Raw genomic sequence first — 15,735 nt, 5'->3', positions numbered from 1 at the left:
ACATCAAATTTTGGGGCTTTACGTGTTATTTTTGCATTTTATGGTTATGAGACTTCATTTATATGACTTATTTAATGTTCTCATTCTACTTTTCCGCTTATTAAATGAAAATAGATTAAAAATGAATTATGATTCGCCTATCAGGTTAATGGGTATGTGCCATCGCGAATTGTTAGATTTTTGTGTCGTAACAATTACTTGCTCTATGCTTCTTAATACAGGTTCCTTCTTTTCTTTGCTTTATTATCAAGTTAGTTTATAAATTTTTACTCATTTTTTTTCAAAGTCATATTATTTATGTTATATGAAACAATTGCGATCAATTTTTAGTCAATAACTCATTTTGATTAGCGTTTAAAGATGAAACAAGGGTATATACATTTCATTAATTTTATATTTTCTTGTAATTTCCATAATTTCTATGTAACTTTACCTATTTAAATAATTAATTTTATTATAGTAATTTATAATTTATTAAAAATTAAAGACCCACAGACATAGCCGTTAAAGGAGCAAATATAAAGTCAGCCTTTATTCTCAATAGATAAGTCTTTAAAGTCAACATGTTTTCTCTCAAAGTTAGCCTTAAAATCCTAGAAAATCAAAAACAGAGTAACTGAACTCGATGCTATTATTCCAGGCTACAGAAGCTGGAAATCACAACTGATTACTGCCATCGTCTACCTTCTGGTATGAATTTTTCCTAAACCTAATGCATTTGTATAAAGAGGTATTGTTGATAAAGTAGTCTTGTAATCTGTTTTTGTCAGATAGGAGATAGCAATATCTATTTTCCTTATAAGAAAATATTCTGCTTTTGTTAGATATTGAGGACAAACTCTAAACTGAATTTTGTTGTCTTCTTTGGGGGTTTAGGTTCATATAATCTAATGTGGGGTATCTTTGTATGTTGCTTAGTTTCAGCTTTTTATCGTGTTTTCTCAGGAACTAAACATGGATTTGAGATATTAAATTTCCATATTAATTATGTGTAAGAAAGGTACTAAGTCATAAAAAATGTGTATGTGATTGACAACTGCTATAGCAAGCATATGAAAATTATTAATATCATTGAAATAGAGAAATTTTGTAGTGGATGTCTCTGGCAATCTTTATTTCTCGGAGAATTTGGCGGTGCTACTTCTCGTCCTCCATTATTGAAAAAATAGGAATGATAAATTATCTTATTACCCAGGTAGGAAACCAGTATATGAGATTAGACAATAATAAAGTTTAAAATTTAAAATCTTGATATTGAAACTTGTCCTTTTGTTCATTAGGAAAGAAGTGGAATCATTTGGGATTTTCTCTATATTCTGCCAAAACAAAAGATAAGTCGGTGAGAAAGTCACAAAGTTTGCCAGGTACGCCTCTGTTTATGTAATCCAATTTAGAGTTTATGTTGCTCAGTATGAATTTCTGGTTGTGTTTTACATTTCTTTTAAGGAATGTGATTTATTTTCTCTTAGTTAAATGTGATACTGAATTCTTCTTAGTTGTCCATACTTTCATTCTTGATCATAGAGGTGCTTAGTTTAATTACTTGGATTAATGTCGTTGATTTATGTTATCCTTGACATGTATATGAGGTTCATATATATTTTTTTCCTTCGGAGGTTTGCTTATATTTAGAGCGCCAAACGGCTTTTCAATTTAACATTGCTTAGAAAATGTTAAGAGCTATTGGAAATTACTTTCTGAAGATCACCGCACCATCAAGAACTTGAATTTGTTGATTGTTTCATGGAAATGCTCTATAAAATCAGTTTTATGACAGACAACAGGACTGGACTAATAATTAAGCAGTCCAGTCGAGTTAGTAATCAAAGTGTATGCCTCTGTTTGTGTAATCCAATTTTGAGTTTATGTTGCTCATATGGGTTTTTTATTGTGTTTTACATTTCCTTTTAAAATAATAGTAATTTTCATTGTTTGTTAGATAGGAAGCATGAGTTCCTTTAGAGCTGATCGTTCGTGGATGTATAATAGACTAGTCCCAAGTTGAATAGGAGCACTACTGAGTTCAAAGAAGGTGTGCGTCAATTTGTAGAGTTTGCATTAATGCAACCCGACTTTGTTTCTGATGGAAGTATAATGTGCCGGTGTTCAAAATGTGGAAACAGGAGTGGATTTCTTAAACCTCATGATATTAAAGCACATTTATACAATCATGGTTTCATACGTAACTATTATCAATGGGAATCACATGGGGAGCCTTGTGTACTAATTTCCACGGGTTCGAGCCGTGGAAATAGCCTCTTGCAGAAATGCCCTTCCTCGGACCCCGTGCATAGCGGGAGCTTAGTGCACCGGGCTACCCTTTAACCTAGTACCAATACAGGCAATGGTATAGGTGCTGGTAAACCACTAATAAATCCATACCGATCTATGGTCGTGGATGTAATTGGTCCTTGTTTCAACTTTGATAGTGATGGATTTGATTTGGATGGTGAAGAAGAAGAACCTCCTAATCGAAATGCTCAAGAACTATTTGATATGCTAAAAGCTTCAGAAGAGCCATTGGTTGATGGATGTTTGACTCATTCTCAGCTATTAGCGGTGTGCAGGTTGCTGAACATTAAGACTGAGTTTAACATGAGCGACAATTGCTATAATCAATTTTTTCTATTTTTGAAGGAGTTCTTACCCGAAGATGATAAGTTACCCAATGATTACTATAGGACTAAACAAATGATTGCAAAACTTGGGCTAGGATATGAAAAGATAGATGTATGTCCAACAGGTTGTATCTTATATTACAAGGATAACAAAGACAAAAGAGACTGTCCAAAGTGTGGTCAACCACGCTATAAGCCTAAGAAAAGAGGCAATGGAAGGCAAAAAGATGTTCCATATAAAGTACTGCGTTACTTTCCTATAACTCCGAGATTACAGAGGCTATGTATGTCAACAAAGACAGCTGAATATATGATATGGCACTGGAATTATCGTCGCGAACCTGGGGTAATGAGTCATCCAAGTGATGGAGAGGCATGGAAAAAATTTGATCAATGCCATCCTAGCTTTGCAATTGAGCCTCGAAATATTAGGCTTGGACTTGCAGCTGATAGGTTTAATTTAGTCCTTTTGGGCAGATGGCCCATCCTTATTCTTGTTGGCCAGTAATCATCACACAGTACAATCTTCCGCCCGGAATGTTCATGAGTAGCCCTTACATATTCTAAGTCTTCTCGTTCATGGTCCCAAAAGTCCGAGGAAGAATATAGACTTATACTTACAACCTCTTATTGATGAATTGAAGAAATTATGGGTTGACAGGGTTGAGACTTATGACTCTCATAAGAAACAAAATTTTCAAATGCGAGCTGCATTTATGTGGACTATTAATGACTTCCAGCTTATGGAATGTTGTCTGGCTAGAGCACATACGGCCTTTTGGCATGCCCTTGTTGTAAGGGGAAAAGTAAGGCGTTTCATTTGAAAGATGGGAGAAAGGGTTCATTCTTTGATTGTCATCGTCAATTTCTGCCTATGGGTCATCCATTTCGGCAGGACAGAAAATCATTTTTAAAAGGAAGGGTTGAGCATGGTGCTCCTTCTCCTAGGTTGTCTAGTGAAGAAGTTTGGAACAATGTGCGTGGCTTAACAAAAATATTTGATGACCACGCCTTCGATAAGTTGCCAGGGTTTGGGAGTCAACATAAATGGACAAAACAAAACATTTTCTAGGAATTGCCATGTTGGCACACAAATATTATTCGGCATAATCTTGATGTGATGCATATCGAGAAAAATGTATTTGATAATATATTCAACATAGTAATGGATGTAAAGGATAAAATGAAAGACAATTTAAAAGCTAGAAAGGATGTGCAGACTTATTGCAATCGTCCAGGGCTTGAATTGATGGAGCATGAAGGAAATATTTTTAAGCCAAAGGCAGCCTAGTCATTGACAAAAGAACAAAAAAAGTTGATATGTGAATGGGTGAAAAGTTTAAGGTTTCCAGATGGTTATGCTTCCAATTTGTCTAGATGTGTAGACATGGATGATTGTAAATTATCAAGGATGAAGAGCCATGATTGTCATGTGTTTCTAGAAAGGTTGCTACCAATTGCATTTCGGGATTTTTTGCCAGAACCAATTTGGTATGCCTTAACAGAGATTAGCTTATTTTTTAGAGGTTGATGCGCAACTGTGTTGGAAGTAGAAGATCCACATAAGCTTGAAGAAAGCATAAAAGTTACAATCTGCAAGCTAGAGAAAATATTTCCTCCTGGTTTCTTTGATCCCATGGAACATTTGCCAATTCACTTACCATATGAAGCAATAGCTGGTGGCCCAGTTCGATTTCGGTGGATGTACCCTTTTGAGCGGTAAGAATCTAAATCGAATCTTTGATTAGATAATTAATAAATTAATGTACAACACACTAAAATGTATATCAATGTAGGGAGCTTCATGTTCATAAGAAGAAAGTGAAAAACAGATCTCGTGTCGAGGGATCAATAGCTGAAGCTTATATCATTCAAGAAATTTCAACATTCAGTTCCCATTATTTCCAGCCTAATGTGCAAACTAGGCTGAACAAAGTGACTCGAAATGATGATGGAGGTGAAGTTGATGCACCTGATGGTTGTCTATCCATCTTTGTGCATCCAGGACGTCCGAGTGGGGAGATGAACAAATGCTATTTGTCCGATAAGGAGTGGGATGCAACACAAATGTATGTTTTGTTAAATTGTGAGGAGGTTTAGCCATTCGTCCCGTAAGTTTATAATTTTTACCAATAAAATGTATATGTACTGCAGAATGGCTAATTTAACAAAAAAAAATATTACTTTTGTAGTATCTTTGAAGCTGAATTGAAAAGGCATTCAGAGAACATTAGCCTCGAGGAAATTGATAAAGAGACGAATAGTAGATTTGCCAACTGGTTTGAAGCTTATGTGAGTAAAATATAATTGTATGAAGAAGTTCCTACTCTTTACCTGTCTCGACTTATAATTTATATGTAACTGAACATACCATTAGCCTATTTGGTGTATTGATAGGTTCTTAATCCAGCTAACAACATAACTGATGAACGGTTGAAAGACTTGGCTTCCGGTCCTTATAAGTGGGTGCAAACCTGGCCTTAGTATTTTACGAATGGCTATAGGTTCGACACTTTTATTTATGGCTCTAACAGATCAACTATGAATATTGGTGTGTGCATAAAAGGGACAAGTTGGAGGGACTATGAAAGTGACTACTATGGATTGCTCGTTGATGTGATACAACTAGAGTATCCTAATCCGACAAAGAAGAGAACTACTCTAGTGTTGTTCAAATGTGATTGGTTTGATCCAACAATGGGCCGAGGGTGGAAGGTTCATAATCAGTATGGTCTAATTGATATCAACCATAAGAAAAGGTTCTCAAGCTATGCCTATGAACCTTTTGTGCTGGCTGAACAAGCGCAACAAGTCTATTTTTCAGAATATCCCAGTAAAAATAAAGATTTGTTGACTGGTAAAGCTAGAAACTGAATGGATTCCCCAAATGTCCCGTACCAAGAAGAAGAGACTTTACCCGCATTACTCCCAATTATCACTGATGATCTTGATAGCTTGCGTCATGAAAATGGTGAAGTGGAAGTACATGACGTTGAAAAAGAGATTGCTGAAACTGAAAGCGCAGACAATATTGATGCCATTGAAGATGATGAAGAGATAGAAGAATCTGATTTTGAATCGTCTGATTTTGAGCAATATTTTAGTGAAACTTATGACAATGAATAATAACAAGATCTTGAGTAGTGACTTTTACTGCAATTTCTTTCCTAGAATGTTTTCTTTTATTGCTATTGCTGGTCTTTTTGCCGCTAGATGTCATTTATGGAAGCTTAACTATTATTTTTCTGAAGTTGATGCATCAATTTGTTAAATTGGTCATTTAGCACTCTTTTAAATGAAGTTTTTTTTTCCAGTGACGTCATCTGCTAAGGGTGACTTTCTTGATATTGCCTAGCAGTCAACAACTATAGTTTCTATTACGCTTTTTAGCACAATACTTAGCTGCTAAAAATATTAATATGCATACAAATAAGTGTGGGTGTATAATGTAGTCTTCATATTAGCAAATGTTGGCAGAATGCTAAAGTAGAGTTTTAACTTATTTTGGGTCCTGATATAGGATTAACGGATACTACTATCATTGCAGGAGTTAGAATTTTATTGATTCACCATCTGAATGGGTGAATCATGTTAGCTTGTTTGCTTCTTTATTTCAGCCAACATTGAGTGCAAAACTGCAAATGAGCTTCATTGTTTTCTATACATTAATCATTTATATTGTTACTTTTTCTGGTTGCGGAGAGTAGATATTCCTCATTTTGCAGTCTTCTATCTTTAACCCATATACAGATGAAAGAAAAATTCTTTACTTGTTGTAACTTTGTACTCTATCCTATTATTGCTTTCCCCCAATATTTTTATCTCGTCAGTGCTAATGTAAACGGTGTCGTATCTAAAGCATGAAATGTTGCACATATTTTTTTACTCCTCGAGTATTATTCTACTATTCTTGTTAGATTTTGATCAGGAAATATGACAAGGGGAAGAGGCATTAAACGTAGTAGGGAAGGTCGTGGGGACATGTCTAATAAAGGAGGAGGAGACAACCAACAACTACCAAACACTTCTCAGGAGGATGTTAGTGAACCATCAACTCTTATGTCTCGACAGGTTGGTTCAAACAATCGTATTGTCTCATCACATGAAAGTAATTCTCATATTAGTGAACCATCAACTCCTACGTCTCAACAAGTTGGTTCAAACAATCGTATTGTCTCGTCACATGAAAGTAATTCTCAGCAGATTGTACATACATCTCAAGATGGTAGTGCTCGGCCAACATTTCCTGCTCCTCGAAGTATTAGCGGTCAGCAAGAAATTCCTACTTCTCTAGATGTTGGTCGTCAACAAGCTCCTTCTTCTCAGAATGTTGGTGCTGAGCAAGCAACTCATGAACAAACACGATCTTTTGGAAGTAGTAACCCACAGGAAAGACGAGCTACTCTTGGTGGCATAAAATCCTTGAAAGTAAACGAAGATACGTAAGTACAAGTTGTGGCTAAACAATTTTCATTTAATAATCTTCACATAAAATGTTGTACTAATTATTTTTTAGATTCTGCCCACATGAGGCTGTTCGGGATGTGTTGTTAGCTTTTAAGAAAAGCTTCACCGGACCATGGCATTGTTGGAGCAAAGTGCCGGAGTATGTACGAGACAAATGGTTCAATGACTTTGAGGCACTTAAACAAGAACCTACGGATTTAACTAAATGTCAATTTTTTTTTGCTTTTAATTTTACTGCGTGAGTGGTCTTTTTTTTGTATGCGCAATTAAAGTTCTTAAATTCTCCCTACCACTCTCATGATTCATCTATGATCCCTTCTTTTATTTTTAGAGGTGGTTATATTATTGCCTATGCTCTCCTTGCTTTTGTTATCAATCTAACAGGTCTAATTATATATATAACCAACTATTCCTTTTAACTATAAATGTACATCTTAACTTGACAAAACAATACTAATTTAATTGTTTACTTTCTAACTGCAGAAAAGTTATTCTTTTCCTGATGAGGATAAAGTTTTCATTCGAAAAACTTTTGATCGGGTGGGTAGTGAAAGGTTGAGTGACAGTTTGGGAAAAGTAAAGAGAGAATTTTCAAGAACAAAGTAAATACCGAAGTGGATTGCTGAAGTTCATTGGGACGGTTTGATGCGATATTGGAACTCTGACGATTTTAAGAAAATTTCAGCAATCAACAAGAAGAATAGAATGTCATCTAATAATGAAGAAGGTCCTTCCTTACATACTGGAGGATCAGTTGCATTTGCTGAGTACAGAAGACGACATGTAGTTTTTTTTTCTTTTTTAGCATTAATCATTATTTAGTCTTATGATATTCTATGATTTATCTTGAAAATTAACAATATCTTTAATGGTTGTAGAAGGAACTAACTGGGGAAGATCTTCGAAGTGATGAATTGTATATGAAGACTCACAAAACAAAAAACAAAAAGAAGTGGATATGTAGGAAGTCAGAAAGGATATGGGTACGTTTTTTTATCTTATTTATTCAATGATATTTATTCTGGAAGTAGTTTTTGTTTAAATTAAAATTCATGTGAATTGTTTTCTGATTGAAGGAAAAGAAATTGCTCTATTACAGGATTTTTTTTTTTTACCTTTTCTTTAGTTCTTGGAGGTAACACCAGTAAAGTGATTTCACATTTGAGAGATTGTAAGTTGAGGTGTTAGGTGCACTGTTTCACTGAATTCTGAAAAGATAAGTTGCTGGTGTAATTTTATATTTTATTTTTAGTTGTTTCCTTTGTCAAGTGAGCTTTATCTTCTGTCTTCAAAGTTAAAGCTTTGTTGAAGAATCTGTGGGAACCGTTCGACATGTTCTGTTGCATATAGTAGTCTATCTTTTCCAGTCATGGAGTATTAATTTGTATGTAATAGCAACACTAGTTCCCACTTCCCAGAGTTAAATTTACAAAGTAATGTATGAGATGCTTGAAGATAACGGTTCAATCGAGAGAAATATCATTCCAGTTTGGGGTGTGTGTGTGTGTGCGCATTATCTTGTTTATTCTGAAACGGAAATGCTTCTGAAAAAGTATGAAAGCTATATATCTGTTATAAAACTCCAACAAAGAACAAAAAGCTCATGACTTGTGCGTCAGTTATCCATCATGTCCAAGAAAAGACTTAATCTTAATTTTCTCGTCTGTCAAATATATGGAGAGCTACATGCCTTGGGAAAACTGAAAAGCTAGTAGTAGTAAGACCTTTTTTTTTTTGGTTAAACTACCCTCTGGGTATATGTTGTATATATAGGAAAAGCAGAGGGGGGCATTACCTAACCTCTGTGAATACAACAATGTTTGTTAACCAATTCAGCCAGCAAAAAATTGGATCCTTTACAATAAATAAGGAGGATCCAACAGAACTAAATAATGGCATCAACTAACAAAGAAATTTGCTTTATCATATCTAATCCTTGGGCTAGGCAATTGCATTCTGTCCATCTGGAAAGGACCTTTGGCATTTCTGGGCTGTTTGTTGATAGCTAGTGTATAACATACCAATGTCACTGTTTGGAGCAAGCTTTGCCAAACAATCCGCTACCTGGTTTGCTTCTCTAAAATAGTGATCAACAGAGATGTTTAGCTGATCCATATTCCTAACCAGATCTTCAATAATTCTCTTAAGCTTGAGGTTGTGAGTAGACTTCTCGATAAGCATCTTAGTAACAATTAGAGAGTCCAGTTCAACATCTAGATTAGTGAAGCCAAATATGATACATTGCATCACTCCATATCTAACAGCCAAAACCTCAACCATATTGTTATTACCACATTTGATAGAATTTGGAAAAGCCATAATAAAGTCTTCATTGTAGTCTCTTAGAATCCCACCAATTCCAGCTTTTCCATTCTCTCCGATAAAACTACCACCGGTGTTCAACTTCATTCTTCCTTCAGCAGGTTTGGTCCAGGTGACTTGCTTCCATACGGGGGCGGGCCTAAGCTTTTCTGTCAACTCACAGAGATTGTGGCAAGGCATGTTCCAATTATTCTTAAGAAAAGCAAGGTTCAGGGCTGCCTTGATGTTCCATTCAATGTGACATATCATATGATACACATTAAAGTATCTCTGATCCCCATATTTACAAGAGCAGTTACTTTTCCAGATTTCCCAATTAATAAGTAAAGGGACAATATGGAATAACAACTTGTGAATAGCATTGTAGGATCTCATAGTCCACCAGTTATGTAAAAAGTGACGCACAGTGATTTAAGACTGATAATTCATTATTTGGTGTGTTTCTCATGTTCCTTTTTTGTAATACTAAGTACAATTTGTGACTGGAAAATTCCATTACAGAATGAATCTGAGTACTTCATTACAATTTTTGCTACTTGACAGCTTTGTTATTCTAGGTGATAGCTAATTACTTTCTTCTTTTTCAGAATTTAGTTACAAAGAATATTAAGGAGAAGGTTGGTGGAACTTCAACACTAAGGAATGAAGGAGGTCTTGAGGTAGATGATGGAGACCTGGAGAGAAATAAGACAACAGATGGAGAAGGGGAAGGAGAAGAAACTAGCGAAGAAAATGATGTGAATTTGTTGAAAACTATACCAGAGGAGCAACTATAGAAAACTTGGATAGAAACAGTTGGAGGAACAAAAAAAGGAAGAATATATGGTCTTGGCCTAAAAATTCTTTGCTAGCAGATTCATCGAATGCTAACTGTGCTTCCGCTAGTGCTCCTAATCCTCCAAATATGCCTACCGAACAAATTTTTTAAACACCCGAGTTTCAACAGCTTCTTAATCGTGTACTGGAGCAACGTATGGCGAATGTGCGGGAACATATGCAAGCGGATATTCGGGAAAATATGGAAGCCGAAGTACATGTCGTGGTTCGTGCTGTTGTGGCTCGGATTCTTTTTTTCACTCCTCAACCACCACCAAATGGCTCTGGTTCTCCCCCAAACAAATCTTAGATGATTTATGTTATTGATTTTTTTTATTTAAGACATGTTTTGTTTTACTAGCTGACATGTTTTATTTTACTAGCTGACTTGTTCTTCATCATTCAAGGATTAATGGTACTGTGATTATGCTTATTTGAAAATTTGAATAGATTTAATTATTTATTTTATCTTATGTCACATTATATATAAAATTATATTTGTATTTTGTCATATGCAATTTCTAGCTAGATTTAGCCAGGAAAATATCCCCAGCCAAACACAAATATTGGCTAGGATATTTATCAAATTAGCTAGAATGACCTTGGTAAATTATTCCTAGCTATTTTTAGCTAGTCATTTGGATAGGAAAGCATTCAGACAAAACAGGGAAAAGGCTAGAGATTTTTTAAGTTTTGCTGGGGCCATTCCTAGCTAAGTTTTTATAAAGTCAACATTAATCAAACAAGCTTTTCTAGGAACTTAGCTAGGTTAAGTCCTAGCAAAATGTTTGCTACGGAAAGTGCCTAGCAGAGATATCCTAGCTAAAATTACCTAGGAATGACAAAATCTTCTACCTAAAATTTAGCTAAGAGCTTATTAGCTACGGAAGTTTGCTAGATGAGAATGAGTACACTGAGAGATACAGGTTCACAACCATGAATAAGTCACTAAGTATTCATATCAGAGTATCAGGAAAGATGAGAATGAGTACACTGCATAATATCAATGAATGATGACAACATATCAAATCAATCGCACCACACATGGACACATATCTCAATAACAGTCTCAATATCATAGCTTTCCCTTCCTTCCCCACAACATCAACACTTGATAAAATACGATCTCCAATCATAAAGTAAATCACTAAGCAACAAGTCTGGAATCAGTCACGTCGCTAAAAGCCAATAAATCACAACAAGGCAACAACTAAATAGAACACAACATGGCGGAAGCCATAATCAACAACAATAACAACCTAAGTAATCCATCCCAACTTCATACCCGAAAGCGTAACATGTTTTCTCCGACAATCAAACTCTACATATGCTTTGCTAACCGAAGTCTAACCATAAGGTAAGCCGTAACCTACTTGGAATGCTGAACAGGAGCCACGAATCGTCAAAACTTAGTCTTGCCCTTTCTTTGCGCCACCAAATACTCAAAGTCTATTCATATTCAAATTCTATATTAGAAATCATGAAGAATAACACCCATATTGCTAAACTTCTAGTTAGGTCAAATTTTAACCCAAGGAATTCAGGAAACGGCTCACAAAGGTAAAACGGGAAATTGAAGGATGAAATATGCAATTTAAGATATAGGTGATCAAACCCACTAATCAATTACTAAATCAACTTACAATTGGGCCTAATTGGGATTTAAAGTGAAACCCCCAAATTTGAGTATAAATCCTAACTCTCTGATCCTCAAATTAATCACTAATAATGGAAGAAACCCACCAAGAAATCACAATTTAGTAGGCTAAATCTCAATTAGTGAAGAAACCATGAAGACTCACTTTGTTTCTTAGCTTCTAATGATTTCTAACATGGATTAAAGCTTATGAAAGATAAAGGATGAAGTCTAAGATTAAGAGACTTACCCACAAGAAGAATTTAGCCAAAAGTCACCTCAAATCGCCTCGAAAGTTGCTTAGAATGAATAATTGAAGTGGTGGAACGGAAAGGGTTTTAACTTAGAAATAAATAGAGGAATATGCCTCGTCACCCGCGGCAGCGGCCACGTGTCCGCCATGGCAGGCCCGATGTAGCGGTTCCTTAACCGCTACCGCGCTTTCGCCACAGCGATATCCAGTCCGCTGTGGCGGCTAACCCTAAAACCCAATTAGCTGCTGTGGCAGCTACTCTTCCGCTATAGCAGAACCATTACCGCGAGCCTTGGGCCGCTACGGCAGACACCAGACACCAGAAAATCCTGATTTTTAGTAATTTCAATCCCGAAATTCGCTAATACCCTGAGGCCTCACAGATACAAAACAAACATGCAGACATACATAAAAACGCGATACGAACTCACCTGCGGCCTCGGAATTCCCAACGGAGGTCTATTAGACCAAGTCAACTCCTAATGTCCTTAGACCAACTTTCTAAGCAATAACCCAAAATACTCCCAAGTGCCTTGGGAACCGAACCGAATACCCTGCCAAGTCACAAACGACCATCCGGACCTCTAGAGATCGCCAGAGTTTCAAAAAAGGTCCGTTTACCCAAAAGTCAACTGTGGGTCAAACATTTTTCACTTAAAGGCTTATATTTTCAAAAGTCACACTAAAACTCGCCCGATCATCTCGGGAACCGTACCGCCTATCCCCGTTGGTCAAAATCAAACTCATAGGACTAGGGGAAAAGTCAACGGGTGTAAATGGGTCAAAAACACTGTAGCAACCAAACGGGTTGTTACATCAGATACCAATTAAACAATCGTTAGTCCTCGAACGAAGAAAGAGAGGATAGAAGCGGACGGTAACCAGGGAATCATTACCATAACAACATGGAAGCCTCCACGGCACGAGGTACGCCACAGTCACTGAGCTCTCACCTTATCAGTCAAACTTCCTCTAACTTAGTTAAAAAACCCAATTCCCATACTTCCATACTCGAGTTCCTCTCATAACTGATCCCTGAATAAAAGAGTTGCTTTCACCGGAGCTCTCTGATTCGATATAACCATACCCCTGAAGCGACCAATAGGTCCTATAAATATTACTCGAAGTAGCATAAACTTTTAGACATATACACTATCATAGCCCACTCTGAACCGGTAAAATTTCTTGATTTTCGCTAACCTTTCTTTTTCCCCTCTAAAGTCGTTCTTCTCGCCACGATTTCTTAAAAAAACACATAAACACACGCCCGAAACCATGACTTACTCTCGCTAGAAAAGATTCTTGCTTTATCCGAGAACTGTATGCAATTCATTAAAACTGATCTTTTTCATAGCCGACTTCGCTAATTCCAAGTCTTTTTGAACATTCCAACCACAAACAGGAAGCATACCACTAAATACCATGCCGAGAAAAGTCCGCAGGAGACCATCTAATCACTCTAAAAACCTCTCGCAACTATAGTACCTTCTTAAATCATTACCAAGTATCGCCAAAACCATTATATCTGGCTGAATAGCTGTCCCCATAAAATAACATCAAGTCCACTCGCAAACCATGATAAAGCCCGGTAGACCTGTCATACCTCAAATCTGAACTGAAACCCATCGAATCTATGAAGGTGATTTACTGGGAATCCATAAGTCCTCCTGGAGATATGAACACAGTCCATCAAGTTCTAATCAAACAATACTGACCCGGAGCGAATGCACATCCCCTGAATACCATCAATATCCACTCAAGCTGACTCCAATTTTTCGTAACCAATCACAGTCCCACCACGCATCTTTGGCAGCCAATACTAATATATTCGTCACGCATAATCAATCATGTCTGTCACACTCGACTCCAAAAGTTGAGTCCTATCCAAGCTGTCAACTAAGTACCGAAGAACTTTACCTTATGAATGCAATCTTTGACTTTCTCAACCCTTACCCGATACGTAAATCTGATACACCCCTAACTTTTTGACGCAAAACCTGCAGCCTCAATAATAACCTTTAACCATCGAACCTCCCATTATAATACCTCAATATGCCCATAAGATTTCCGAAAGCATCAAATCTCGCAACCTCTTGCGCCAACCTAGCACAACTATTTTCGAGTCCTTAATATCAAAAAGTATTCACCCAAGATATCCAGACAATATTACTCGTAACATAAAACACTTACTACAAATACGATCTCATCTCGAGAATATAACTCTAGCCCTCATATAATAGGAATTTTACAAAATCCTTTCTCTTAAAACCACACTAACTCATCCACTGTAGAGTGTTATGAAACTCTCCAATTGTGTACCACACAAGCCACTTCCTATAAATCTTAACATGTTGGTTACCTGAAATTCTTCACACTAGTCGCCGATCACGAAACCTCACGGAATTTCATCATATCACTTAGTCCACCATATCACTCAGTCTTTTTCTATAGACTATTTTCTTTAAGCATACTCAAGGTCACACTTCATTTGAAATATGCAAAACATCTCCACAATCTATACTGACCCAAGTAGTCCCAAAGATGTACCTTGTTCTTACGGATTTGCTATCAACTATACCTTTCCTTGACTCTTCAATTCCTCAATTTCAATCAGACCACAATCATCGTCACCATTTAACTATTTCTCGAACCCAAACAATAGAATACTGCATAATCATAAGTCTTGCAAACTAGCCGAATCAATCCTGGAGATAGTAGTGTACTACACACTTTGCCCACTATAGTTCCCTTAACTCACTCAAGTCTAAAACTGAATACTCTCTAAATCCAGCGTATCACATACACAGTCCTACTAATATCCCCACGTATCTCTACCAAGGTGGCTTTGCCCAAATTCTAAAATATTCTTCACAACTCGAATTTATTCAAACTTCATCATTGATTTACCACTTTGAACGTCCCAATTGTCGAACCAGAACGCTTCTAACCATTTGCACAATTATCCCTTTCATTCAATCAACTCAACTGAGTAGTACACCAGTAGTTGTAGGAACCAGTTGAAACTTACATAAAAGGTACAAGGTTCTCAACCCTAATCCATTATTAGATGCAACACTCGATAGCTCCTTAAGTACTAAAACTTCGCACTCATCCAACACTAGAGTCATTCTTACAAGTCAACCACTAGCCCACGACATAACCAAACATACCAACTCAATGCTGACCCTTATGTTTATTCTATCAAGTATAACTACAACATAACTATCAAATCAAGTAGCTCTAGAACCATGATATCTTTACCATTCCTTTAACACAAAGACCCATACTGAAATTCCAGGACCACAGCTGCCAAATATCTTAATTATTCACTCGTCACAAGTAACCTTGCCTTCCGATCTAGAACCGATAACCACTTCCCTAGAAGAACCCACAAACCACTACCATATAGTCACGTCGAATCCCAAATCAATTTTTCACGGCCGAATACGGAATCCACACTCGTACAAATTGTAACCTTATTCTAACAATGGCGTCAGATACCAATAGTTCCCTTCCTAATAGGGGAGATTTATCTATCCCAATTCTCTTCCTTACTCCTCCGTCGCATAGCATAAGGTACTCTTACCAATAAATCCTAAGAAATGTTACTTCACTGCTTGTTT

The 15,735-nt window shown here is 36.6% G+C and overlaps 1 protein-coding gene across 4 annotated transcripts; it reads left to right on the top strand.

Moving 5' to 3' along the window:
- Positions 1-563: 563 nt before the first annotated feature.
- On the top strand, positions 564-10,621 carry LOC132626371 (uncharacterized). Of its 4 annotated transcripts, none has more exons than XR_009577254.1 (6): positions 564-690; positions 1,281-1,364; positions 6,547-6,689; positions 6,822-7,060; positions 7,964-8,068; positions 9,995-10,621. XR_009577254.1 is itself a non-coding variant. In XM_060341230.1 (5 exons), exons 3-5 carry the CDS (start codon positions 7,731-7,733, stop codon positions 10,181-10,183), a joined length of 432 nt encoding a protein of 143 aa, XP_060197213.1. In that variant the 5' UTR covers positions 570-690; positions 1,281-1,364; positions 7,569-7,730; the 3' UTR covers positions 10,184-10,615. The 4 variants fall into 4 exon arrangements, 2 of the variants coding, with proteins under 2 accessions (XP_060197213.1, XP_060197212.1); XR_009577253.1 differs by having other exon boundaries at positions 570-690; positions 6,536-6,689; XM_060341230.1 differs by lacking the exons at positions 6,547-6,689; positions 6,822-7,060 and adding an exon at positions 7,569-7,868 and having other exon boundaries at positions 570-690; positions 9,995-10,615.
- The last annotated feature ends 5,114 nt before the right edge of the window (positions 10,622-15,735 follow it).

Source organism: Lycium barbarum, chromosome 2 (assembly GCF_019175385.1).
Source record: "Lycium barbarum isolate Lr01 chromosome 2, ASM1917538v2, whole genome shotgun sequence".
Lineage (NCBI taxonomy): Eukaryota > Viridiplantae > Streptophyta > Magnoliopsida > Solanales > Solanaceae > Lycium > Lycium barbarum.
The sequence above is the reverse complement of the archived record's forward strand: the minus strand, read 5'-3'. Positions and strand labels throughout refer to the sequence as shown.

What these genes read in the sequence shown, in the direction of transcription:
- LOC132626371 (XM_060341229.1), top strand. Translation starts at nt 6,552, where the DNA reads ATGACAAGGGGAAGAGGCATTAAACGTAGTAGGGAAGGTCGTGGGGAC.